The sequence below is a fragment of the Drosophila kikkawai genome, chromosome 2L (genome assembly GCF_030179895.1).
Source record: "Drosophila kikkawai strain 14028-0561.14 chromosome 2L, DkikHiC1v2, whole genome shotgun sequence".
In the NCBI taxonomy this organism is placed as follows: Eukaryota; Metazoa; Arthropoda; class Insecta; order Diptera; family Drosophilidae; genus Drosophila; species Drosophila kikkawai.
In genome coordinates, this window is record NC_091728.1 from 15,364,553 (window position 1) to 15,390,369 (window position 25,817).

At 40.1% G+C, this 25,817-nt stretch overlaps 10 protein-coding genes across 10 annotated transcripts; 7 read left to right on the forward strand and 3 right to left on the reverse strand.

The window, feature by feature from the left end:
• On the reverse strand, positions 1-928 carry SmB (small ribonucleoprotein particle protein SmB). Its single transcript, XM_017170432.3, has 2 exons — positions 788-928; positions 1-650 (listed from the first exon to the last, which is right to left on the reverse strand). Exons 1-2 carry the CDS (start codon positions 788-790, stop codon positions 54-56), a joined length of 600 nt encoding a protein of 199 aa, XP_017025921.1. The 5' UTR covers positions 791-928; the 3' UTR covers positions 1-53.
• A 31-nt stretch (positions 929-959) lies between these two features.
• KdelR (ER lumen protein-retaining receptor) lies at positions 960-2,406 on the forward strand. Its single transcript, XM_017170431.3, has 2 exons — positions 960-1,093; positions 1,189-2,406. The coding sequence occupies exon 2, from the start codon at positions 1,289-1,291 to the stop codon at positions 1,925-1,927; it is 639 nt and encodes a 212-aa protein (XP_017025920.1). The 5' UTR covers positions 960-1,093; positions 1,189-1,288; the 3' UTR covers positions 1,928-2,406.
• Positions 2,407-3,004: 598 nt separating this feature from the next.
• Positions 3,005-4,283, forward strand: LOC108077164 (methionine aminopeptidase 1D, mitochondrial). Its single transcript, XM_017170399.3, has 3 exons — positions 3,005-3,164; positions 3,230-3,903; positions 3,966-4,283. The coding sequence occupies exons 1-3, from the start codon at positions 3,082-3,084 to the stop codon at positions 4,157-4,159; spliced, it is 951 nt and encodes a 316-aa protein (XP_017025888.1). The 5' UTR covers positions 3,005-3,081; the 3' UTR covers positions 4,160-4,283.
• Positions 4,177-5,223, reverse strand: Bug22 (cilia- and flagella-associated protein 20). The gene is made up of 2 exons (XM_017170401.3): positions 4,755-5,223; positions 4,177-4,682 (listed from the first exon to the last, which is right to left on the reverse strand). Exons 1-2 carry the CDS (start codon positions 5,028-5,030, stop codon positions 4,359-4,361), a joined length of 600 nt encoding a protein of 199 aa, XP_017025890.1. The 5' UTR covers positions 5,031-5,223; the 3' UTR covers positions 4,177-4,358.
• A 274-nt stretch (positions 5,224-5,497) lies between these two features.
• TfIIB (transcription factor IIB) lies at positions 5,498-6,855 on the forward strand. The gene is made up of 4 exons (XM_017170400.3): positions 5,498-5,616; positions 5,677-6,088; positions 6,144-6,378; positions 6,441-6,855. The coding sequence occupies exons 1-4, from the start codon at positions 5,600-5,602 to the stop codon at positions 6,722-6,724; spliced, it is 948 nt and encodes a 315-aa protein (XP_017025889.1). The 5' UTR covers positions 5,498-5,599; the 3' UTR covers positions 6,725-6,855.
• On the reverse strand, positions 6,792-9,930 carry TBC1D16 (TBC1 domain family member 16). Its single transcript, XM_017170398.3, has 2 exons — positions 8,053-9,930; positions 6,792-7,951 (listed from the first exon to the last, which is right to left on the reverse strand). The coding sequence occupies exons 1-2, from the start codon at positions 9,550-9,552 to the stop codon at positions 7,328-7,330; spliced, it is 2,124 nt and encodes a 707-aa protein (XP_017025887.1). The 5' UTR covers positions 9,553-9,930; the 3' UTR covers positions 6,792-7,327.
• A 320-nt stretch (positions 9,931-10,250) lies between these two features.
• Positions 10,251-11,429, forward strand: holn1 (CD2 antigen cytoplasmic tail-binding protein 2 homolog holn1). Its single transcript, XM_017169963.3, has 3 exons — positions 10,251-10,416; positions 10,475-10,667; positions 10,723-11,429. The coding sequence occupies exons 1-3, from the start codon at positions 10,319-10,321 to the stop codon at positions 11,383-11,385; spliced, it is 954 nt and encodes a 317-aa protein (XP_017025452.1). The 5' UTR covers positions 10,251-10,318; the 3' UTR covers positions 11,386-11,429.
• A 144-nt stretch (positions 11,430-11,573) lies between these two features.
• STUB1 (STIP1 homology and U-box containing protein 1) lies at positions 11,574-13,327 on the forward strand. Its single transcript, XM_017169978.2, has 6 exons — positions 11,574-11,977; positions 12,060-12,258; positions 12,317-12,458; positions 12,564-12,669; positions 12,779-12,835; positions 12,960-13,327. Exons 1-6 carry the CDS (start codon positions 11,855-11,857, stop codon positions 13,200-13,202), a joined length of 870 nt encoding a protein of 289 aa, XP_017025467.1. The 5' UTR covers positions 11,574-11,854; the 3' UTR covers positions 13,203-13,327.
• Positions 13,328-13,575: 248 nt separating this feature from the next.
• On the forward strand, positions 13,576-14,907 carry Nse4 (Non-SMC element 4). Its single transcript, XM_017169976.3, has 5 exons — positions 13,576-13,789; positions 13,857-14,074; positions 14,141-14,308; positions 14,362-14,697; positions 14,760-14,907. The coding sequence occupies exons 1-5, from the start codon at positions 13,687-13,689 to the stop codon at positions 14,817-14,819; spliced, it is 885 nt and encodes a 294-aa protein (XP_017025465.1). The 5' UTR covers positions 13,576-13,686; the 3' UTR covers positions 14,820-14,907.
• A 4,545-nt stretch (positions 14,908-19,452) lies between these two features.
• loh (lonely heart) lies at positions 19,453-25,803 on the forward strand. Its single transcript, XM_017170589.3, has 10 exons — positions 19,453-19,486; positions 19,879-19,954; positions 20,717-21,225; positions 21,516-21,697; positions 21,837-21,994; positions 23,426-23,627; positions 23,702-23,883; positions 24,114-25,136; positions 25,191-25,344; positions 25,406-25,803. The coding sequence occupies exons 1-10, from the start codon at positions 19,461-19,463 to the stop codon at positions 25,531-25,533; spliced, it is 2,640 nt and encodes an 879-aa protein (XP_017026078.1). The 5' UTR covers positions 19,453-19,460; the 3' UTR covers positions 25,534-25,803.
• Positions 25,804-25,817: the final 14 nt, after the last annotated feature.

A 25,817-nucleotide genomic window follows, 5' to 3' on the forward strand; every position in this document is an offset into this window, starting at 1 on the left:
TGTGTTTCTATTGTGAGTTGTTTTCTTTTTTTATTAACCAAAAATGTTTCCTTTCAATATCCACCCCTTCCCGGTGGCGGTGCACCCCGAATCATGCTCGGCGGCGGACCACGCATAGGTGGAGGAGCGCCGCGTCCCATGCTACCCGGCATTGCGGGCATACCACCAGGAATCATTCCCGGCGGCGGAGCTCCCATCATCGGAGCGCGGGGCAATCCTCGGCCCATTGGCGCCATGTGCTGCTGGGCGGGACCACCCACGCCTCTAACTGGTCCCTGCAGGCCCGCTGGCACAGCGGACATATTAATCGGCACACCGCGACCGGCCACACGACCCAATCCTGGTCCTGGAGCGGCTCCGGGGATGGGAACACGGGGCAGACCCTCCTCTGGCGGCGGCGGTCCCTCGACGGTGAGGGAAACAATGTTTTCGCCGCGCAGCAGTACAAAGCCCAGCACTCGCTTCTCTTCCCGCTCGGGCACTTTCGAGTTCTTTGAGCGAATCTTGCGGAACTCCTCGCAGTCGCCCAAAATCAGATTCATGTGCTTGTCGAAGGCCTTGAAGGTGCCGATAAATGTGCGCGAGTCCTGGAGCACGATTCGCACCCGGTAATTCAGGTGCTGAATCATTTTATTGTTCTTGCCGATGGTCTAAAATAGGGAAGGTTTGATTAGTTTGCGAAATACAGAATTGCCGGCCGGGGGCTTGAGAATGCATATTTGAACAGACCGGCACCTGTTTTATGCTCAATCTTTGCATGTGTGGCAAAAGCAACGATTTTACTTACCATTTTGTACACTTTCTGTAATAATACAGCGAAAGATAAATAGAATTACAGATGCCGAAAAAACACGGCGTTTTCAGAATGGCGATGTTGACAGTGTGACCGAAGCTGGTCAGGTTTTAGGGATTTTACCCTATCGAGATATTTTAGTGTGAAAGCCAAATTTCATCTGGCAACACTGCACTGTCTCTCTCGGGTCTACGGCCACGTCGGCTCTCTCATTTATGCTGACATTTCCACTCAGAAGTTTTTTTGTGAAGCGGCAAAGCCAGAAAGTTTTACTCGTTGGCAAATTGGACAATTAAATTGGTAACGTATGCAGGCGCCGAGGAACCGCCATTGAACGGGGCCGTCGCTTTACGGCCATTATTGTTATCGTTCGCCCTCGCCACATCTTTTTCCAGGGGTGCGTTCGTTCTAACTCGTCGAGAGGCAGCAGCAGCGGTTGGCAGCGCAGGAAAAACACCAAACAACACATACGACAGCAAGTCGACGACGTGCAGAATGAACATCTTTCGGTTCGCTGGGGACTTGTCCCATGTCTTCGCCATTATTATATTGCTGCTGAAGATCTGGAAGACGCGCTCGTGCGCCGGCATATCCGGCAAGTCGCAGATTCTGTTCGCGGTGGTCTACCTGACCCGCTATCTCGATCTCTTCACCACCTACGTGAGCCTGTACAACTCGGTGATGAAGGTGCTCTTCCTGGCCACGTCCGGTGCCACGGTCTACCTGATGTACGTCAAGTTTAAGGCCACCTACGACCACAACCACGACTCGTTCCGTATTGAATTCCTGCTGGTGCCGTGCGCCCTCCTCTCGCTGGTGATCAATCACGAGTTTACGGTCATGGAGGTGTTATGGACCTTCTCCATCTATCTGGAATCGGTGGCCATTCTGCCGCAGCTGTTCTTGGTGAGCAAAACCGGAGAGGCCGAGTCCATCACCAGCCACTACCTCTTCGCCCTGGGATCCTACCGTGCGCTCTACTTGCTCAACTGGGTCTACCGGTACATGGTGGAGTCGCACTACGACCTCATCGCGATCTTTGCCGGAATCGTTCAGACCATTCTTTACTGCGATTTCTTCTACTTGTACATTACCAAAGTTCTTAAGGGCAAGAAGCTGCAGCTGCCGGCATAAGTGCATTATACATAATCCACATCATCAGTCCGAAGCATTAACAAACAAGTGAATATGGATATGAAACGAGAGGCGAGAGCAGCAGCCCGGCCGTTTGACAAAGCGTATTTAGTTCATATTAAACAGAAGATAAATCGAGCTCGATAGGCTCTCCCTAAGTTGTAATTATTTTATGAGAAATAAACCGAAACTCGGAAGTCAAAACTGTCTTGCAATACACCAACATACATTGGAAATGTAACAATATCCGTTTTCCGACGCACTCGCGAATTTTGAATCCCAGAATAAGGCAATCCCGGACGCAATACGTTATATATTACAACTTATTTACCTTTTTTTTAGTGTAGCCGGGAATTTCATCCAAAAAACAATATCACACAAGAGGTCATAGATATTCTTGTTTAATTTAGACTTTAAATAATATCTATTAAATAGCTTCTAAGCTGACTGTATCCTAATAAAAATCCGAGTAAGCTTAAGTCGATGATAACACACATTCTTGATCAGTATCAACCAGCAAAACTATATTCAATTGTCACAACTTTACATGAATTTTAAAATAATGTATTACATTTTTTGCCACACCCTTTTCCTATAAAAACGAAATAAACAATAAATTCCATTGAAGGACGATCATTTACCGTAACATAAAAAATTAAAACCTTATGTGGCATAAACAATACTTTTAAAACCTTAAACCTATTACATAATAATGATAATCGTAGTGAAATAAATAAAAATATTTTCTTTTATTTATTATAACTGAGATAGACTTAAACATACGGAGAAGAGACTTTCTCAATCGTTCTTTGGTTTTTCTAGCACTAAATAAAGCATTTTGAGAAAACTAAATTTGTAGTTTGATTTTATTAAAATTTAATATTTATATTTTTTTAAGTGTTTAAAATTTAAATGTTATAAGCTTATAACGATACAAGATAAGGGTTTTTTTTGTTCAGATGTTTGTAGAACAAATATAAACAAATACATTTGATGACGTTGTTTTATTTTATAACGCCAGATACGAAATCTTTTTAAATATTACTTACAACATAAATTTAAAAAAATATAAACGGTCTATCGGTTTATCGATATGTTCTAGCACACGTTCTGGCCACACTATTATGCAAATTCTGCATTAAAATCAAAACAAAATGGGAAAAGGCGGCTTATTAAACCTGTTAATGCGCCAAAGACCCACTGTCAGGACATTCTTTCAGTTTGGCAAGGCCAAGGGGTACGGGGCGGTCTATATCCTTCATGCTTAATAGAGAAAGGTTACTGAATTAAGTGTACTTGCAGAGATACCGGCAAATATGTGCCAATTGTGACACCCGGCAAGGTTTCCCCCGAGCGTAGCGTGCCCGAGGACATCAACAAGCCGCCGTACTATTTCAAGGCCATGCCACCGGGAAATACGCTTGGTAAACCGGAAATAAAGAATGCGGATCAGATCGAAGCCATGCGCCGCAGCGGCAAACTGGCGGCACAGGTGTTACGTGAATGCGGCAAACTGGCAACCGTGGGCAAGACCACCGATGAGATCGATGCCTTCGCCCACGAACTGATTATAGCAGCCAGGGCCTATCCCTCCCCGCTGAGATATGCTGGCTTCCCCAAGTCGATCTGCACATCGATCAACAATGTGGCCTGCCACGGCATTCCGGATGACCGGCGACTGGCCAACGGCGATATTATCAATATCGATGTAACAGTCTTCCTGAACGGCTGCCATGGCGACTGCTCGGAAACCTTTCTGGTGGGCGAGGTAGACGAGCAGGGTCGTCTTCTGGTGGAGGCCACCAAATCCTGCCTGGATCAGTGCATTTCACTGTGTGGTCCCGGCGTGGAATTCAATAAGATTGGACAATTTATAGACCGTTACTGCGCAGAGCAGGGACTCGAATCGGTGGCCGCCTTCATTGGCCATGGAATCGGCAGTTACTTCCACGGTCCGCCAGAAATATACCATTATCGTAAGATGACGGACAGGTTTTTTTTTTGCTTCCCTATACTTACACCATCCCCTAACTTGCAGACAACGAAGCTCGTGGGAAAATGCAGCCCGGCATGACTTTTACCATTGAGCCTATATTATCCTTGGGCGGATCGGAGGTTGAGGTGCTGGAAGACGGCTGGACAGCGGTTTGTCTGGACGGTGCCCGTAGCGCCCAGTTCGAGCACACCATTGTAGTTACTGAGGCGGGAACCGAGATACTCACAAGGGCTTAGGTCAATGGCATCTACGATTTATGTACAGGATGAATTTTTATTCTCGACATTGACTATGTTGTTTCTGTGATTCGCATAAAGTGTAAAAGTTTCTGTGTCCAGATACATGGAGCAGTCTTGTGCAGTTTTGTGCCATATATTATTCGTTGTTGGGGGTGGTGCTCTTCATGTGCCCTGTAAGAAGCTGCTCCCGCTCCATTTAGGTGCATATGGCGTTACTCTTCTGCACCGGCTTCTGTATGGGCAGGAACAGCTTGAACTCGGGCGGTAGCTCGTCCTCCGAGTACAGGCGATCGGAGAAGTATACCCGGCGAATGCGACAGTTGGCGTGTATCTGGACGCGAAGTGTTTCCACATAGTTTGTGCCATAAGCGCGACGTGTGAAGTCGGACAAATTAAACTGGATCTGGTTCCAACCCTCATCCAAACGCATGGGCATTGTGCAAATGAATGGCTTGACGCGAGTGGTCGACTGGTAGTTGCTGGCCCTGAATCTGCGCCGCACGTTCTTGTCATCGAGAACCTTTTACGAGGGAGGAGGAAAAGGAAATTACACTCTTTGGAAAGCAAAGCGGGCAACGTCCAAGCAACTTACCTGCACTTCAAACGTAAAGTATTTCTTCATGTTCTTGATGATCATCACCAGAAACGGCAGCTTGATGCCGAGCGTCTTCTTGGGATCGGCCGGGCATGTGATGAACGTGGTGCTGACATTGGTACCGACTATTTCGAGGACGAGACTCTGTATGTCGTTGTCGGTGATGCGCTTGATGTGTCCATTGCGCACCTTCTTGTCCCACAGCTGCAGCGGCTTAGAGCCAATACTGTACAGAATCGATAGGAATCCTGATTGGAAGGTATTTTTGAACATCTCGCGACTGCTGCAGTGTTCCACCAGCCGATATTACTCGCAGAATAAAAGCCTCTCTTGCCAATTTATATAGGGCCAGCTTAAAATGGCCAACCAAATTTTGCAAAGCCAGAACGTGTACAAGATACAAACATGAAGTACTAAATTTTCATGTCAATAAATTTGTTTAGCATGGCCTCCTGTTTGTTGCCATAACAATGGCCGGGCAGTGTTGGCAATTTCCAAAATGTTTGAAAACATTGTTCGTTTATGCGAGATTTGAAATTGCGAAAATGGTGGTAATAGTCTCGTGTGAGGAACAGTGGGAATGACACAGTTAAATGCGATTTAGAAAGTGACCTTTTTGTAATTACCCAGTTTAATAATTTGATTTACCAGCATTAAAGTAAACAATATTATAGGCTCCTTTATTAACCTTGTTAATGAAGTAAAATTGAGAAGAAAACGAACAATCTAAACGGAACATTGGAATATGACCAACATTATCGTTATCGCTATCGATGTGTTATTGAGCCAAGTGTCACCACCAGTTGAAGTATAAAAAAAAAGTAGACAGCTAAATAAAACAAATGGCTTCAACATCGAGGTAAAAACATTTCATCATTTTACGATGTCCACTCTTTTCGTAATGGCTTCCTTCCCGCAGACTCGACAACAACAAGGTGTGCTGCTATGCACACCCCGAATCTCCTTTGATCGAGGATTACAGGGCAGGCGACATGATTTGCTCGGAATGTGGTCTCGTTGTTGGCGACCGCGTAATTGATGTGGGATCAGAATGGCGAACCTTCAGCAATGAGAAGAGTGGCGTCGATCCCAGTCGTGTCGGTGGCCCAGAGAATCCTCTGCTCAGCGGTGGCGATCTATCCACCATCATTGGCCCGGGGACAGGGTCAGCTTCTTTTGATGCCTTCGGTGCACCCAAATATCAAAACAGACGTACAATGAGCAGCTCAGATCGCTCGCTGATATCTGCATTTAAGGAGATTTCCTCGATGGCCGATCGCATTAATTTGCCCAAAACAATTGTCGATCGGGCCAATAATTTGTTCAAACAGGTGAGTTGGCATTATGGGGAGAAGGGACCTTGATTTAATGTTGCTTATTTTGTAGGTCCATGACGGAAAGAACCTGAAGGGCCGATCCAACGATGCCAAAGCATCTGCTTGTCTGTATATAGCTTGTCGCCAGGAAGGAGTGCCTCGTACGTTTAAGGAAATCTGCGCTGTTAGCAAGATCAGCAAAAAGGAGATTGGCAGATGCTTTAAGTTGACGCTGAAGGCACTGGAAACTAGTGTGGATTTGATCACAACAGCAGACTTTATGTGTCGCTTTTGCGCCAATTTGGGTAAGTGCCACCAAATCTGTTCTTTGATACGTTAAATCCTTATATATAATTCGGAAATATAGACCTTCCGAACATGGTTCAACGCGCTGCCACGCACATCGCCAAGAAGGCCGTCGAAATGGATATTGTTCCGGGACGTTCCCCAATTTCCGTGGCTGCCGCTGCCATTTATATGGCCTCACAGGCATCGGAGCATAAGAGAAGTCAGAAGGAGATCGGTGATATAGCCGGTGTGGCTGATGTCACCATCAGACAGTCCTACAAACTAATGTATCCTCATGCCGCCAAGTTATTCCCCGAAGACTTCAAGTTCACCACACCAATCGATCAGCTGCCGCAAATGTGAACATTTGGTTCGTTCGCGATGCTCATTACTAACGCTAACGTTAAGGGGGTAAAAAGAAGCAGAACCGTTCTTAATTTAATCACAAAAAATTACGATTTTATTAAATAAAAAGTTAGCATAACGATAAATAATCACGAGACCAAGCTGAACATAACGCTACTGCTGAGTTGAACCCATAAAGTTTTTCGAAATTTATTTCCATATACATATATCATAATAGCTCGCGTCTTTATCTGTATATATCTTGGTGTAGGCGTTTCGAATATAAGTAAGCTACTAATCCAGAAATAATAATTGCAAACTACGTTTATACGCTTGATATTTGCAAACTTAAATCTGTTTACATAGAACTTTCAGTTTATACATAGGCATTAATTATGTGATAGAAATATAATTAAAATAAAAAGGACTCTACCATAACTTTCAACTCGTTCATTTGCAAATATTTAGCGCGCTAAACGTAGTTAAGAGAACTAAGCAGGAGACAAAGCAAACAGTTTGAAAGCAAATTATATGCGTGTGCTAATTAGTAAATGACGAATTATCAGTCGCCAACAACAATAGTTATTGCTGAGTTTAAACAGTGTAGATTTATGTAGATAACTAGTCAATAGACAGCGAGCACTTCTCGTCATCGCTATGGCCCACACACTCCAACGCCGGCCGATGCTCGGAGTCCCACATTCCGGGGCCGCACCGCTTGCACAGGCCACTCAAAGTGCACGGTATCTTTGGCAACTGTCGGTATTGGTGGAGCAGACCGCGCGCCTTGCGCAGGATCAGCTGCCCATCCATGTACATGGCCAGTGAGCTAAAGTGCAGCAGCATCTCGTCCGGCCGCAAATTCTGGGCTATCACATCATCGGCGTAGACGGCAATGATCGCCAGGCAGAGGAACAGGTGGAAGTAGTCGGTCAGGTAGTTTGACCAGCACGCCTCCCACATCCGAATGACGACGGCTTCGGTGAACTCGCGCTTGAAGCAGAGCAGGAGCCATCGATGGCAGAAAAGCAGCTCCATGGAGTCGTTGTGCTGTCCCAGATGTTCGTAGAAGCGCGGTAGCATCACCCTGATCAGCTCGCGCAAATAACTTAGGTTGTGGTCCACATCCCTGTCGGTAGGAGTGCACACAAAGAACGCTCGCTGCATCAGTCCCACGAAGCACCAAAAGGTCTCCGATTCGTTCTGCACCTCGCTTAACACTGGGGCTAAGAGATCACTCATTCCCTAAAAGAGAACATGGATTCAAAGATTGATATTTAAGTGGTTTTAATCAAAACTTTTAGGAAACCGTTTGGAAAATATTAAAAAATCTGCATGCTACCTACCTGAGAATAGGACATCCCAGTATTGTAGACAGCAAAGTTAAGCAGAATATTTTTCATGACCTCCGTGTTGGGGTTATCGTCGCCGCAGAAAAATGGATTCGTGCGATCTGTGCGCACCACATCCTTCTCAACCACACACTGCACCGTCTTCCAAAAATGAATCTGCAGTTCTGGGGACATGGAGTACAGACGCTTTCGCGTAATCTCCTCGTACTCCTGCCGCTTAATGTCCATCAATACAGCTCGATCCTCGAAGGTTGAGGAGAATGAATAACATTTCAAGAGGAAAGGCCACACCGTCTTCCGCAAGCTCTTCTCGAGACCGCCGAAGAATACACACTTTCGAAGCAGTAGATCGTCCTCTATCTGTCCCTTCTCGTTCAAAAGTGTCCCATAAAAGAAGTTGGTGGTTATCTTCTTGACATCGCCCTCATCCGGGTGCATCTCCGATTTCTTAACCTCCGGCCGACAGACCATGAAATGCCTGTACGGCAAATCGAACTTGTCCTGGCCCGTTTCCGATGTGATGTTGTGCAGAAAGCAGTGCCACTGATGCAGAACCTGCGCCAAGTGATCCAAGCCGCCGTAGTGGAAATGGAGTATTTTGTACTGGGATTCCCGAGAGGCAATCACCAGCTGACCGGATGTGCAGTTGTCGTCGTTGAAGAAGAGACGCAGCGAACGCATCTGGCTCAGGTCCACGGAAAAGTGGCGGCACTTAAGAGCGGATCTCTGGCGATCAGCCGGTGTGGAGTTGCCGCTGTCCGGAAACTCCAAGTTATGCTGAAAGGCCAACAGCTCCGGTGTGGTCCACTTGGGATTCTCGGATGCCGGTCCCTCCCCAACGCCATTTGGATTCGTTCCACTGGCACAATCGCCGCAGCCATTTGCCTCTGTCGTCCGGATGGTTATGCAGTTGAACGACTGCGATATATTACTGTTTTCGATCTGAGGATTCGAAATCGTTATGTTCACCGATGTGATGGGGTTATTCTTCAGCAGCGCCGTCAAGTCGTCTATGGATGCGGCCTGACCTCCGAGCAAGGGCTGCAGCTCATTCTTCAGCTCCTGCATCTCCGCCGCGTTATCATCTTCCTCTCGGATGTCTCGCTCCTGGATCGTCTGAGGTATGGTCACGTTACAATATCCGTTTCGGGATTCCGGCGACGACTTGGTTCGCGAATTGCACTGACCCCTGCAGTCCTCGGTGCTCAGGTTTGTGTATTTACATAGCGAAGAGTTGGGTATCCAGGTGAGGAGCAGAGTTGGCCTCTTCGCACTATTATACTGATCCACAAAGGTCTTTGTGGTGCACGTCAAGTATCCCGGGTTGTGCAATATATCGGACTCATCCCGCGCTATGGTCGGTGGATGAATGCAAACGTTATTCTTGCAGAAGAGTATTTCGTTGTCTTCGTAAGAGATATCGATTTTTTTGTCCAACCTTTCGTCACCTAGTATATAGCTAGATGCCTTCTTGATAATACTTCCAATGGGCATTTTGAATGTTATATTCTTGAGCGGGTTTAGTGGTTTTGCAACGTGAAAACGGTTCCTTTTTTCGGATTAATATTCGTGTTTTCAGTCGGGTCTGGGAACGGGTACTGGTATTTCTGCTGTGGTTAGCTTTTGATTTTGTTGTTAAATCTGGTTTGGTAATGGCCGTTGGTTACCATTATATCTGGGTGTTATGTGTGCTGCATCGATGATACTATTTTATTTTTGATTCAACCAAACGATTAAGTTAATCTAAAAGGTAAATTTTGTCGTCAGCGAACTCAGAAAACAGGATGACATTGGAGGAAAAGAATTCGGTGGAGAACTTAGCGCAGGCGCACTTGCAGACTGGCTGTCTTTCGATATTTAAGCCACAAATATAATAAATATAATCTATTTATGTAGATGACTAGTTTTAAAAATTAAGTTTTTCTATATTATTAACAATAAGAAAAAAGAAAGGCTCAATAAATCTTTTACCCATGCTGGTCTTCTTAAAATTAATATATACATTCATGTTTACAAATTTATGAACTAAAGAAAATAATACTATAAATATATATACAAAAAATGTGTATATTTTTATATAAAATATTCTTATATTTAAATAATTAAACCTATTTCTATTAACGATATTTTTTGAAATTGGAACATTTTGGGACTGAAACGATTGGTACGATATATTTTCGCCTTACCATCCCTATGGTAAATAGAATCAATAAACGTGAAAATATTTACATTTCTTTGCCGATTTGTAGTAATTAAAAATATGGCAAGCAAGCGGAAACACACTTCAGTTGAGAAAAATGAATCTTATAAAAAACACACTTTGGACTCGGATGAGGAAGATTCCGACGACTACGAGCGGTAAGGATTATAAGCAACATTTGTTTTGACAATGTTAAACTTCTTATTTTTCACACAGGGAATATCTCAATGATAGCGATATTGAAGGCGGCGAGGAAGGAGTTGCCAAAGAGGTGGACGATGTTAAGGTGACGCCGTTTAATATGAAGGAGGAGTTGGAGGAAGGCCACTTCGACAAAGATGGCCACTACCATTGGAACAAGGAGACGGAGGCAAAGGACAACTGGCTGGACAACATCGACTGGGTTAAGGTAGGTACTTTGCAATGTCTTTGCCAAATATATGAAACCCTTTTTTGGTTAACAGATTGGCAAGCAAAAGAACGCCTTCGATCCCGCCAAAGAAGATCAGAATTCCAACTCCTCCGATGATGATGCACTCGTGCCGGCGGACAAGGCCTTTAACCTATCAATGAACCTAACGAAAATGCTAGAGTTTATGAAGGCAGGAGAAACTGTTAAGATGACCTTGCAAAGACTAGGAAGTCAACGTCCCGTCCTAACCACTCTTCAGCGAATTAAGCAGAAAAAGGCGGGTATTGTGGATACAAAGACGCAGGAAATCTCCCAACTTACTGAGCTGGCCAACGAGATTCTCTCGAAGACCGGCAACATGGATATCTACCAAGAGACCTTTGAAAACATCAAGTCCAAGCTAGCCGATCTGCCGGGTACCAGCAAGTCGAAACCAGCCGATGATATTGACATGTATGCAGATGATTTCGAAGCCAAGGAGTCCGAGCGATCAAAGGCCCCAACAGCAGCCGCCCCAGCATCTACCCCCCCGGAGCTGGCGTGGGAGTTTAAATGGTCGCAGAACGAGACTGAAGTACAGGGCCCCTTCACAACGGAGAAAATGCTGAAGTGGTCCAAAGAGAATTACTTTAAAAATGGAGTCTATGTGCGAAAATGTGGCGAAAACACAAACTTCTATTCCAGCAATCGGATAGATTTTGATTTATATTTGTAAATTTTAATTTGCAGTTTAAGAAAATATAAAATTATAACGATCAATATGACCGTATTTTTGTATACAAAACTAAAAATAAATTAAATAAATTCGTAATTTATTTAAATGGTTAAAATTCAAGTAACAAACAAGATACATATCGCCCTCTGATGCCGATAGCAAGTATCGATAGTCAGCCAGCTTTCGAGCTTTGGCAACCCTATGAAACACACATCGATTAACACGGTCGAAAATTGTTTTATGTTTAATTAAAGACAGCTCTGATAATGCAAGTTATATTTTGTGGTGTTGTGAGCCTCAAGTGAAATCCAGCACCCAAACCCCGTTTTCCAGACAGGACTTCGTCCTCTGTGGACGCCTAACCAATTGCCCAGCCGCTGAAAAAGAGCCAGATACCCAGTATTTCGTCAGGGTCTCAGTGCATCGAAGAAAAAAATAGAATTCTGGACCAGTTGCAACAATTGCCAGCATGACGACCAAGCACACATATTCTACCACTAACTTCTCGGACCAGCAACTGAAGGAGCAAGGCAACTGCCTGTTTGCAGCTCGGAAATATGAAGACGCAATAAACTGCTACTCAAAGGCCATCGTAAGTGTCGTGTATTAGTTGTAAATGTATATAATGTTTACATTGTCTGCAAACTCTATGCTCGCTATGTGCGATTATTTAGATAAAGAACCCCACAAATGCTACCTACTTCACCAACCGAGCCTTGTGCCACCTGAAACTGAAGCGTTGGGAGCTGTGCTGCCAGGACTGTCGGCGCGCCTTGGACATCGATGCAAACCTGTTGAAGGGGCACTTCTTCCTAGGTCAAGGACTCATGGAAATCGACAGTTTTGACGAGGCCATCAAGCACCTGCAACGCGGTTAGATAATAAGACATTAAAGTAATTTAAATACTAAATAAATCGGTTTAAATTGCAGCTTATGATCTGTCAAAAGAACAGAAACAAAACTTTGGCGACGACATTACATTGCAGTTGCGATTGGCACGCAAAAAGCGCTGGAATGTCTTGGAGGAGAAGCGGATACATCAGGAAATTGAACTGCAAAGTTATTTGAACAGGTAAAAATGCAGCTATTTATTTGGAAAATCTAAACATTACGATAAGGTGTTACTTTATTGTTACTCAAAAAGACGCACGGAATAATCAAACTCTCATGTTTACAGATTAATAAAAGCTGACATGGAAAATCGTTTGGCACAGTTAAAACTAAATGAAAGCGTGCATGAAGAGCAGCTTAAAGATAAACAACAAGAAATCGAGCAAGAATGTGTAAGTATTTAGTATTGAAGTACGTAAAGTAATGAAAATATTTCTTTGATTACATTAAAAGTAGTTGTAATTAACGCTTAATCCACAATATGAATTTTATATACTTTAGGACGACCACGTTCAGGAACTAAACAATATCTTTTCAAAAGTTGACGAACGTCGAAGGGTAAGTAGCAAAACTAGTCGTTGTGAAGGGAGTAACTTTAAAAAAATATATCTAACGAGTGGCTTGACATTAAGAGCACGATTACCCAAATAGATGAATTAAATAAAAAGCTTTCCATTTTTAGAAACGCGACGTTCCGGACTTTCTATGTGGCAAAATAAGCTTTGAGATATTAACGGATCCTGTGATAACTCCATCTGGAATTACCTACGAGCGTAAGGATATTGAAGAGCATTTACAGCGGGTTGGCCATTTTGATCCAGTTACGCGCGTCAAGCTCACCCAGGATCAATTAATACCAAATTTTTCAATGAAGGAAGTTGTTGACTCTTTTATCGCGGAGAACGAATGGTCCTTAGACTACTAAGTATGAAATGACGACATGAAAATAGAAGCCCTATCATTGTAATTGATTTAGCTGTTAGAACCCAGTTCCCATTGTCTAAAAACATAATAATTAGTGATAATAAAAGCGGATATGCCACTGGTTGATTGTACTTGTTTTGTTCAGTAAGAATTTACTTTGTACGTGTGTAAGTTATTACAGAATATATTTTATTTTCCTCTGTCGATAACTTGCACGCATAATTCCATTTTACCGTGAACCCATAGAGAGTATATAAAAAAAATTCCAGCAATTTAAATTGTTTTGGCCGATATCTTCTGTTTCATTTGTCGTCATTCCGCTACCACTATTTCAAAAATCAAAAGTGAAGCTACCTTGTCAGAAACAATCGATAATCTGGTACTACAATAACAAAACATCGATTTCGATCAAAATAATTTTTAAACAATTTGCACGGCATTCTGAATTAGCTGCGCAATTGTTGGTTAATTTTCTTAATTTAACGATGGAGTATTCGCAAGACCAGTCTCAGTTGTCCGTTGAGGACTCGGCTCAAGACGCCCGAATCATTGGGCTGCAAAATCTCATCGAAAAGAATATTGAGATAGGTAAGTGGCCGGCACAATTAACATCAAATGCTATTACTAATAACTATTTGATTTATTTCATATATAGAGCAACAAATTGAGAGTAACTCATTTGGCGAATCATTAGAGGCAATTGACCATATTATACGGGAGGCCAATGACATTATCAAGGGACATGAGGATCGTCGCACGCTCTCCACGGAACTTGTCCTGGACACGGAGCTGCTGCGGCGCAATCACGAAGTTGTGGGCAAGGCCATTCAATATAACACTAACTTTACGGATCGCATTGTTCAAAATGCCATTGTAAGAATCAGACTTTCGGTTTTGTTAAATATCAGCTTGTGTAATACTGCTATAAACCGTCCACAGAACCAGCTGGTTTTCAAGGAGAACGAAGAGGACTGGGACTCTGTCTGTGCCTTGGCCATTCAATTCGGGCATCCCCATTTTACCAGCGACAGCATGCTGCCCTTTATAGACGTAGCACCCAAGGAGCACATTCCCAAACAACGCACTCAGCGCAAACAAAAATCACAGGTAATGAGGTTTTATTACAATCTAATTTTATAAGTAAAGTAATGCTTTTTTAGGTTGAGGAAAAACGTCCGAAAAAGAGTGATAAATTGGAGCGTAAGGACGAAGGTGCTGCTTCAGTCAACAATACCTTGAAGCAAATCAGAAATATATATCGCGAGGGGGGCAATCAGCCGATTCCATACTTCAAATTGATTTGCAACCCAAACAATTTCATGGAAACAGTGCAAAATGCATTGCAAGTTTCCTTTTTGGTCAAGGAGAATATAATTGCAATTAAAAATGGCAGCGATGACGGCTTACCTCTTGTTTATGTCGTTGCCAATCCTAAGGCACTCGCCAATAATGAGGCTTCCCAGGCAATTTGCTCCCTAGATGTTTCCTACTGTGAGGTATGTACCTATGTGTAATATGTGTTGAAAGTACATTTAATCATTTCGTTTTGTCTTTACAGAAAATGATTAAACACTATCAGATTCAAGAGCCCATGCTTACAAGACTGCAGGATAGTTAGTTTTAGTTATACATTTAAGTGAATAGTTTTAAGAACTAAACTCAATGCCTTGTATTCGTTTTTGTTATAATAAAGATATTCAGTGGAATTCTTCTGTGCTATCTAGTAATTAAGAAATGTTTTTTTTTAACAAATTGGTGTATTTAATATTTGAATAAAAGGTATGATTGATTGACTCGTAAACTAGATAATAATATTTGGCATTATGTTCCGTGTTGGTTTTTTTATTGGGTTAAGTTCAAAATTACAATTAAAGTTTTTTTTTGACAATTTAAACTTTTTGTGCTAGTTTTTATTTGGTTAACAAATAGACATTGAATTTTAAATTAAAAATATATTATTCTTTTTGGTTTTAATTTTGACAATTATAATAAAATAGTGACTGGGATTTTATTATTGATCGAAAAGCAAATACAGATACACAAGTTATACAGAAAAATTAATAATATGTTAAACTTTTTGAAGTTCATAATTTAAAACAAAGATTAAAATACATCTACTACAAAAATGAATGGAAAACCCAACACCTAATGTGCAAATAGAAAGCTCTACCACAAAAATTACTTTCCACATTTGGGTTATGGAATGCGCTCTACATTAATTAAAAAATCACTCCTAAGCTAAGAAATAAGTGTTTTTTTTCGGCTGCACTGTGTTGCCATTAATTGAATTCCGTTAACTTAATTACACAAAGAAGAAATTAAGATTAATTAAGATTTATTGCGCCGAATAGCTTAGGGTTAATTGCATTTGTGTGGTGGACGGAGTTTAAAAGGCTTGGCGTTAAATAAAAGCTTGATAATGATAGCAGTAGTAGTGCAATGCATCTATCGATTGAAACTTTTGATATATTGTACTTACACTTGCTGGAAACACCACTGACCCAGCTCAACAGATTTATACATAGATTGTGAAGATGTGTGGCGAAAACTGAGCAAAGTTAGATGCAAGCATTATAAAAGTAAATAAAACAAAAATGAAGATTTATTACTCCGTATCAGCACACACCAACAACAACGACCCAATTAATAGAGCCCCAATCTTGAAAATACAAAATTAATGATGATGCACAAGCGAAGTTTAAATATAACATTGCCAAGTTGAGCTTTTTATAAGGAATAGAAGGTTTCCATTATTAAGAAGTGATTAAAAAATATAAGTATAATAAAATGTAAGCAGTGGAAATACTAAAAAACTTATTCTGGCTGTCAGGTTGTCAAGGTCAGTTGTCAGGGATCATTCAAGCATGGGAAAACGCTTTGCATAACCAATTTAACCCACAAAAAAGTCGATTATTCTTCTATTTTTTTAATAATTGAAAACATTTTTAAGTACTCTATTTAATTTAATCAAAATTTTTATATTGCCTTTGATAATACTAACTAGCAATAAAGGGTCAAATAGGAAGTTATTAGGAAAATATCACCCGTAAAATGATAAACATATGGTTCCATCTCATATATTTACCAAAAGATCAAACATCTTCAGGACTATACACATTTCTCATTCGATTGTGAGGAGGAGCTTAATTCCGGCCTCTGGGTTCTGCTGAATTATAACCAATTTCGGCTCCATAAATTTCATTAGATTACTTTTGCATTAAGGCGTTTGCGTAATGTTCGAATGTACATTTGTTCTCGCATTGATGATGTTTAGCTGAAAGCTACATAAAGTTACATACATGCATACATATGCATAGACATCACCCACATTGTTGTAACTCACCCGCGCTCGACTCGCACAGTTGTGGTCAGTTGGAAAGGGTTTGATCAAAATAAACACATTTTGAATAAAATCAGCATAATTGAATATTTAAGGGAATACAATTTTTTAATTTAAATAAGGGATTTTTATATACTCAATGAATGTAAAATTATAAGATAAATCTTATTTCGAATTGATAAACAATTAAACTGAAATTCTCAACTAAAGATTTAACAAACACATTAAACTTTAGTAAATAATAATGGTTCATTATTTTGTTTTTATTTTCTAACGCTAACAGGAAGCTAGTAGAAAGCTTATTACTTTTGGATCATTCAACAAGCTTTAAAATAATAATTTAATAATAATAATAAAAACATGTAAATCTACTTTATGGATTCAAAATTCCTTTTTTATTTTTTTAAGGCGCTCTCGTTTTGCCTTCTGCTGTACACACGCACATATCTGTACGCACGCACATTTGGCTCCAGACTTTTGGTTTTGGGTGGCGTTGGCAAGCGACGCGCCGAGGCAGTGCCGCCCCACCGCTCCTCCGGGAGCTCCAGAGACCTCTGTTGGCACTCGATCGGATCGCCAGAGCTGCGCTGATGCTTGCGGCGCGCTCTGCCTTCAACACTTCTGTGTTCGCAAAGCCAAAGCCGCCTTCCCGAAAATTTCAATTCGGATTTCAGTTCGGATTTGAGTAGCACACGATGAAGACGACCGGGACAGCTTCAGTTAATCCAGAATACATTTAGTGCAGTGATACACGTCGGTTGCAACATACAACATAATCATGCGAAATATTAACACTTCAATATTAATGATAGTTGAAGCCAAATCAAGTTTTTGGAATTTGTGAAATTAATTTGTGAACTTTAAATCCTATCCCTGATGTGCTTGAAAATGTGTTTTCAAAAATGTTTTCAAAATTGTAATAACGTTTAATTGCACTTACCGGACGTAAAAAATAATAAAAGAAGAAAATTGTTAAGTGAACCTAATAAGAGCCGAAATAAAAAGGTATTTTGATGGATGACCTTTTGAATGACGCTCCACATCCTTTTGTTATCTGACAATTAAGTTTGAAGTTTGAAGTCAGATGTCGGGTCTTGAATAAAGGCTTAATTGCTTTTTCAGAAAAGTGTGTAATCGATTCGAGTTTTCTTTTCCCGAATGTGCGTGTGCAGTGTGTGTTTTGGGACAAATCAATTTACCTCTCTCACACATATTGAGCCGTTATCCGCGTCGATGACAGTGATCACTCAAGTACTGAATGCATAATGAAAGAAAGCCCACTGTTGACGGAGGAGGTTTCCATTCCCATTCCCATAACCCTAAATTACATTATTTTGCATGCCTTAAACGTGGCCACGTAATTGCAGTCATTTAGCTTTAGGATCGAACGGATAATAATACCCCCGGACCCGATGATGTCCAAATCTGATCCGAATGGTGACACAGATACCAGTACCAGTATTTCACGCCACATAATTATGTACATATCTATGGCGCTATCTATGTATCCTATTTAAACAAATCCATATGTTTGCAGGCATAAATTTCAAAATATTCTCCCCCTTTTTATTTTTGCTAATTGCGGAAGTTTCACATAATAATGTTAGCCCGCGAGTGTGAATGACGAAATACAAGACGGCGCGAAGAATATGACATATGTATCAAAATATTTTCGGTTGGTTTCCTATTCTCGGCTGATTGAAGATTTTCCAAACACTTCAGTTTAATGCAAGTTCTTCATAATATCCGCGCACTCTTTGAATTGAGTGCCTGGCCTGGAGTTCAGTGGCGTGCTGAAGTGCTAATGCCATCCATTGCACCACCACGTTTTGTGGTTTATGTTTATATGGGCAAATGCAGTTTCATATGCATAGATATAGGCCCAATATGGGCCTATTGACACAGATAAGTATGGAAGAGTACATTGTGACATTAAGAATTTCTATACCCCATACGCATACGGTTCTCTAATAGGGTATATTGCCTTTTTTCTCCGATGTGTGTCACTGGCAAAAAGCACTTTCGACTTTCCACTCAGCCTCGATGGGGGGCGAAGAAAAGCCTAAATCCTGAACCTATAGATGGTTCTATAGTTCTCTAAGTGTGTTTTATATGAAGTTTGGTTATTCGTTTAGATCAAAATCCAACATATTTGTTAACCTTCCACATTTAAAATTTAATCATATTTTATTTTCTATTAAAATCCTTTCAAATTCTAAGTTTCTAAGACTAAGTTGTGTTAAAAATCTTTTTTCTTCTATTTTCTAAGGGAAAAAAATTGTTATTAAATCGATATTATAATCGAAATAATCAAGGCTTAAACAGTATTTTTGAGCTTGATATCAACTTAATTCAAATATATCAAATATTACGCATACGTATACGCAATATGTGTAAGCGAGCACATATAGTAAGTATATAAATTTGTATCGTATGTACGATCATAGAGCTCCAAAAAGTAGAGTGGGTGTGGAGGCATCTAATGAAATACGCCCTTCCCATTTTCGTTCACGGATGTTGTGGTGTATGCTGCCCGAAAGTACATCCATTCCAGTCGAATAGTCACGGTCGGTTTACTCGTAATCAATGGATATATACATATAATGGAACTTGAGTTCCTCTGTGCGAGTTTGCTAATACAAAGCCTCAGAATGCGTACAGGCGAAAAACATTGAAGATCGGCCGAAAACGATTAGAGAGTCCCATACATATGTAACAAAAAAGAATATATACATATATGTGTAAATGTACATGGAATGTGTCCCAAAAGTTTGGGGTTTTTTTTCCGTTAAAAAAATTGCTAGCATTTTGTAGAATAATCTTAAAGCCAGACTTCCAACGATTTCAGTGATTCTTCAATAAATTCCAAGTAGACATGCATACACTTAAATGTTTTATTTTATATTTCTAGGTTTTAAAATGGCAAAACTATTTGTAATATTCAGGTAAGAATCTTTGTTCCATAACTCTACCATTTCCTGTTTTTTATCGATCTAACTCTATGTTGTCTATGGGAATTTTATAAAATAAAAAAGAGGAAAACATGAACCCAACCAAAAGTGGGAGGAGCGGCGATCTTTTTCAGCTGCATTTAATCAAGATTTTTTTTCTTTTGCCGCCGCCGAACAGTGACTCGTTTTCAGAAAACATTTTGTAATTTGTGGAGCTCATAAGCTAATTTTCCGGCCAAATAGAATATTTTTGTTTACAGGAAATAACATAATTTTTTCTCCAATAAAGAACTTACTTTCTGTAGCTTAGATTTATTTAGATTATTATATTACTTATTAGATAACACGTATTCACATATATATTTTCTAACTTTATTGACTTTCAGTATTCTTATCATCCTTGCATCTATACCTGATACTCGCCTTGTAAAGGCGGAGTTGTCAACTAAAGAACGAATAAAGGTTAGTGTACATACTATCCATTTACTTTCAATATAAATTCATAAACAAAATGGGTTAGTCTAAGCAGGAGAATTCCAACTATTTTTTTGTTAAAACAAATTCTTATCGAAATATTAAAACACACACTCTAATAATTTATGGCTTATAAATTATGATTGCCGATTGTTATATTGTAAAAGCGTCTTCTAAAAATTCTTGGGTCAGAGGATAGGCCATAAAGCTCTATCAAGCTCTTGGCAAATTCGTCCCGCTTCACCGACATTGATAAGCTAGAAGTTCAAAAACTATAAACCAGATGAAATATTACATATGTATTTTATAGTTTGCTAATCTGGTTTTTATGTCGTTAATTCTTTTGTTTTAAAAACTTCGTAATTACAACAAATATTTCTTGATAGTAGAACTTCCTAATGGCGCCTGAGGTTTTCAAAATTTCAAAAAGTACACATCTATAATTTACTATTATTGCTCTGAGCTTGTCATTTTAATCACAACACTAAACATTTCCAGAGACCCAAGCACTTGCTACAGAATTTTGTTTGCCTACTTGGAGCTATATAATTATTCAAATAATTTTTTTATTGACATTAATCACGATTTCAATTTTTCGCGTTTCATGTTAATTGAAGATAGGCCTGGGATGACGCAACTGTTTCAATTAATTTTGTCTTTTCCAACTGAGAACTTTATGGGGTTATAAATTAATATTACACTGTCTGGATTTACACATTAATAATATACTTTCTTTATTTTTGTATTCAGAAACATCAAGAATGGCTGAAAGAGCATCGAAAGCCAAAGGCGAGAAAGGTGCAACCCACCAACTCTTATTATGAACTGGCCAACTTGTGGCACACTCGAAAGGATATATCCCTTAAACAGAAACCAAGTAACAAGAACGATTACATGGAAAACGAGACGATAAGTAAAGCATCGAACCAAACCGATGTAATAGTATTAAGGCCAACGATAATATTAATAAATGGTACAAATCGCAATGACGTGTCACTATCTACCCCCCATCCGGAGACAACAACATTGGCAACAGCATTGAAACCAACTGAAAGTAGCAATATTGGGACGACAAAACAAACTCCAAGTGTCGTAGAGGAGGTCTTCTCCTCCCCAAACCCGATGAGAGTTATGACCACAAAGAAGCTGAGGAAGAAAGTGTATCCATATCCACGGTGGGATAAGTGGAGTAGCTGGAGCGAATGTTCGCGCAGTTGTGGCGGAGGCGTGATGTATCAAATGCGAAAATGCATTAACCGGTGAGTTATGGGACTATAATATTTGGTTTTTATTTGTTATCAGAGGTTTAGTAGTAACACTCGATCATTAGTTTTCATTAATTCACCTAAAATGGAAAGCTAGGAACATTTACTCATTTTGAAATCCATTAAAACTTGTACGGTTTTCCTCAGAAATATTTAAATATGAACTTGGAATATATATTTTGTTATAGATAACTTTTCTGATATCATCTTTTTATATTTAAAAATGAATTTCATATTTTTATTCTCTATATTTTAAAATTTATTTTAATGGATTTTATTTATAGAAACCCAACAACGAATAATCAGCTTACGAGTAATGCCTGTGTGGGCTACTTCAAGCGGTATCAGCTTTGTAATGATGTGCCCTGCGATGGACAATCCCCAGATTTTCGAGCATCTCAGTGTACGAGTTACAACGATATAGAGTTTCATGGTCATCGATATACGTGGGAACCTTATATAAAGGGTTTGTCTATATATACTTGAACATTTTCTATAGAATTATACTTATTTCTTAAATTGAATTATATATTTCCGAAGTTTTGATATTTTATTTAAAGTTAAATTCAATATAAGTTACATGATATTTTATATTTTATTGCTAGATGATGCTGAATGTGAGCTAAACTGCATGCCATCTGGAATGAAATCATTTGCCACACTTAATGAATCTGTAATCGATGGAACGCCCTGCAGACACCCAGCGGAATACTACCGATCGCACCTTTGGAGCCGTGCTGTGTGTGTAGATGGTGCTTGCAAGGTGAGTAAATATATATCCAAAATAAATCACTTTATTTACCCAATACAGGGCCTTGTTAAGATTACTTTTTAATTGATTTAGGGAGCCATAAAAGCTTAATTTGTTTGATTGAAGTATTTTTTAGAATAAGAAAACTGTGTTAAATTGGAAAATATTCAGAACCAGATAAGTACAAGTTCCTCATCAAATATTATCTACAAGAAGTGTCTTAATAATAAACATTGCTGAGAAATCACAACCTTTTGTAGCCTTAATTATTAAGTTTTTGTAATGTTAGTTTTTAAACTTTAACTTTTCATAGCAACCCATGAATTAAAAATATCAATTATCCATTTCCATACGCAGCATCTAAAGCAACGATCGCACATTAAAAAGCACTAATGGTTTTGCTCGTTCTACAATATTATTAAAGCTTTTTCAAGTACAAGAATCGCAGCGAATTCTTAGTATCGATCGAGCATTGAATCATAACGCACACAAAATTCGCAGTGATCCGTAAAAGTTTAGAGTTTAAAGGATAACAAATTTTGTTTTTAGATTTTTGTATGTTTCTTAGACATCCTTTTTTTTTCAAATAAAAATAAATCTTTTAATTATTGGAATAACTTGGATAAAGGAATTATAAGTTTTTTTTTATATCTAATGTGTCTTTCGTGTTTCCATTAATTATTTTTTTTAATTATTTACTTTTATTTATTATTAATTCATATTCAACAAGTTTCTTAGTTTCCTTTTTTTTATGTATTTATGACTGTACAAATTGAAAATCTATTTTAATATTGCTTCAGCGTTCAGTATTTAAAATGTTTTAATCTTACCTAACCGAAACGTCATTTTTTAAATTGGTTCTTGAGAACGGGATTAGGTCAACAAATCAAATGGGAAATAATTTTTGTGAAAGTGAAAACTGGAACGCGTCCAATGAGCTTAATTTCAATGAATTATTTTAGTAAACACACATTGCCGCACAGTTGTGCGTAGGAAAGCAATTTTTTTTATCGAACATATGCCCTCTTAATACCACTGAATGTATATTTGGTACGCTCGTTTATATTTTGTTTATCTTGTTCTCTTAATAAGTGGCCAATAAATAATGTTTTTGCAAAGCCCCAGGAATTTCACATAGATCGCTTTGCCATGAACTTAATAGATTATATAAAGGCAATGTTTATTCTTAAAATAATCGCTGGAAAGTCCTTCACATTATCTAATGGAACTATGCCGGCTTATTATTTTATCATTAGGGGTCAAGAAATAAAAATAATTAATATTTCCAAGGTACGGAGATGTTAAAACTCATAGTATTACTGTGGCTGGTGAGTAAAAATTGGGTTTCTTAGGAATCCTGAAGTACAAAAGCTGAAATTTAATTTAGTAAAACGTAATTGGTTCTGATTTTCTTACCAAAAAAAAAATCCAAACTAATTGTAGGCCGTCCGTGCCAGTGGTGACATTGATGGATTGTATGCCCACAGCGGCTCCGTGAGTTGTGGTGGATTGTTGTGTCGACCTGTCACGGGAATCTTCACGCGAGATCCCTTGCCGGATCATGCCTATGTACACGTCACAACCCTACCTGTCGGTGCCTCCAATATTTCGATAACGGAACTTAAAAATAGCATCAACTTGCTAGGTAATGCTTTGCTAAGATATTTTATTAAGAAAAATATATATATTTTATTTAAAACCCTTTTATTGCGGTCCAAGTCCTGCGAACATCCAAGGAGGACTCTATATTTAATGGCGAGAATGCGGTTTCGGAGAGTGGATCCTATGAAGGCGTTGGTGCCACCTTCGACTATCATCGAATCGATGGAGCACATGACAGCAATGGAGTTACCGAATGGATAACGAGTATTGGACCTATTAGGGAGTCACTACAACTTATGGTATTTAATAGTAGTTACAGCTATAACAAATTAAATTTTTAAAGCGATAAATATAGGTCTTTAATTTTCCAGTTCTAGGGTTTTGAGTTCCCTTAAAATTTATTAAAATAACTAATTCATGTTGTTCAAATAATTTATAGCATTTATAGACGTAATTTAAAAGGATTTCAAACTGTAGCTATTTTCTTAATCTTAGTACTTAATGTTTAATATTTTTAATCAATATTAAGGTCTACACGAAAACACCAAACAACACTGGCATCAAGTATGAGTATATGCTGCCCATTATCTCTGAGTCGGAGGAGAACGAAATGTCCCTGGAGAGCAGTGACGGGCTGTTGAGGTCCGGCACTGAGGACACCAGCTCGTCGAGCAGCTCCCGAGGCTCTGGTCGCAAGCGTATCTTTAATTGGAAGGTAATTGGCTTCAGCGGTTGCACCAAGTCCTGTGGCGGTGGTACCCAGACACCCATCATCCGGTGCATTCGCAAGAACCCCTTGCGTTACTACTCTCAGCGCCGTTGCATGCACTCCGTGAAGCCCGTGCTGAACGAAAACCTGCTGCACTGCAACACGCAACCCTGTCCGGCCTACTGGCGGGTCGATGAGTGGGGCGAGTGTCGGTGCTTGAGTAGCGGCGCCTTCCGCCGGCGCGAAATAAGCTGCGTCCAAGAGCTGGCCTCCGGACTGGTCATCCATGTGGATAAGGCTGCCTGCATGGAGGACCAGCCACCGACCCAGAAGCAATGCGAGTGTCCCAAGAACAGTCGTCGCCGTAACCTGGCCCGATATCGCCTGCAGGGCAGTAGTAACGCCGACTCGGCGAACTCAAGTACTCAGGTGAAGCGGAGTAAGATTGATGGAACGACGGCTGTCAATGCCATTTGGCTCATGTCCGAATGGAATCAGTACTGCTCGGTCTCGTGTGGATCCGGGATTGAATATCGCACCGTCTTCTGTGATCGCTCCAAGGCAGGGGAAGAGCGCTGCGATCCGAGTGCCACGCCCGAGAGTCGTCGGCCCTGCGAGAAGCCCAGCTGCGAGGTGGGGGATTGGTTCACAGGTCCATGGTCCTCCTGCAATGGCGATTGCTTTGACCTGACTAGGAGCCGGGAGGTGCTGTGCATTCAAAACCAACTGATTACGGAGCACAAGGAGTGCAAGCCGGAGCTAAAGCCGCAGGCCGTTGAAAAGTGCTCGCACGAGGAGGTGGAATACTGCGCTGCCCGCTGGCATTACTCAGAGTGGTCGGAGGTGGGTACAAGCTTTTACTTTTAAAACATTTTAAGTTTACATATTTTCTTACAGTGCACAAAGCCTTGTGGCGGTGGCACCCAGCGACGCAGCGTCAAGTGCCTGGAGTACGACCTCAAGCTGAACGCTCTAAGGGAATCAACGCAATGCCGTTATGCCAGCAGGGATCCCATTTATCGCAACTGCAATGCAGAAAAGTGCGAGGAAGGTAGGTTTTCTACCATTCTATAAAAAATCCCTAAATATAATTTATATATACTTGTCTACAGAAGTGAAAAAAATCGAAACTTTACCCACCTGTACGGATAAGTTCGCCAACTGTCAGTGGGCTGCCCAAGCCAAGCTGTGCAGCTATGATTATTATCGCGAGAATTGCTGTACTTCGTGTACTTCTTGAGTCTTATCCTTAAGGATCATACTTAATTTATAAACTGAATCATTTACGTATATGAATTTGTGGTTAATTTCAATATACATATATGTATGTATTTCTGACACTAAAGCTCAACGTAAAGCTTGCAGGGAATTGCAAAAGTTAAATATTCAGTCAAGAAAAAAGAACAATTCAATAATACAATTACAATTCTCATTAAAACATACTAAAACACACCAGACGGAGACTAAAAATTAATAGTTAGACAAATTATATAAATAATCTTATAAATAACAATTAAGAAACGA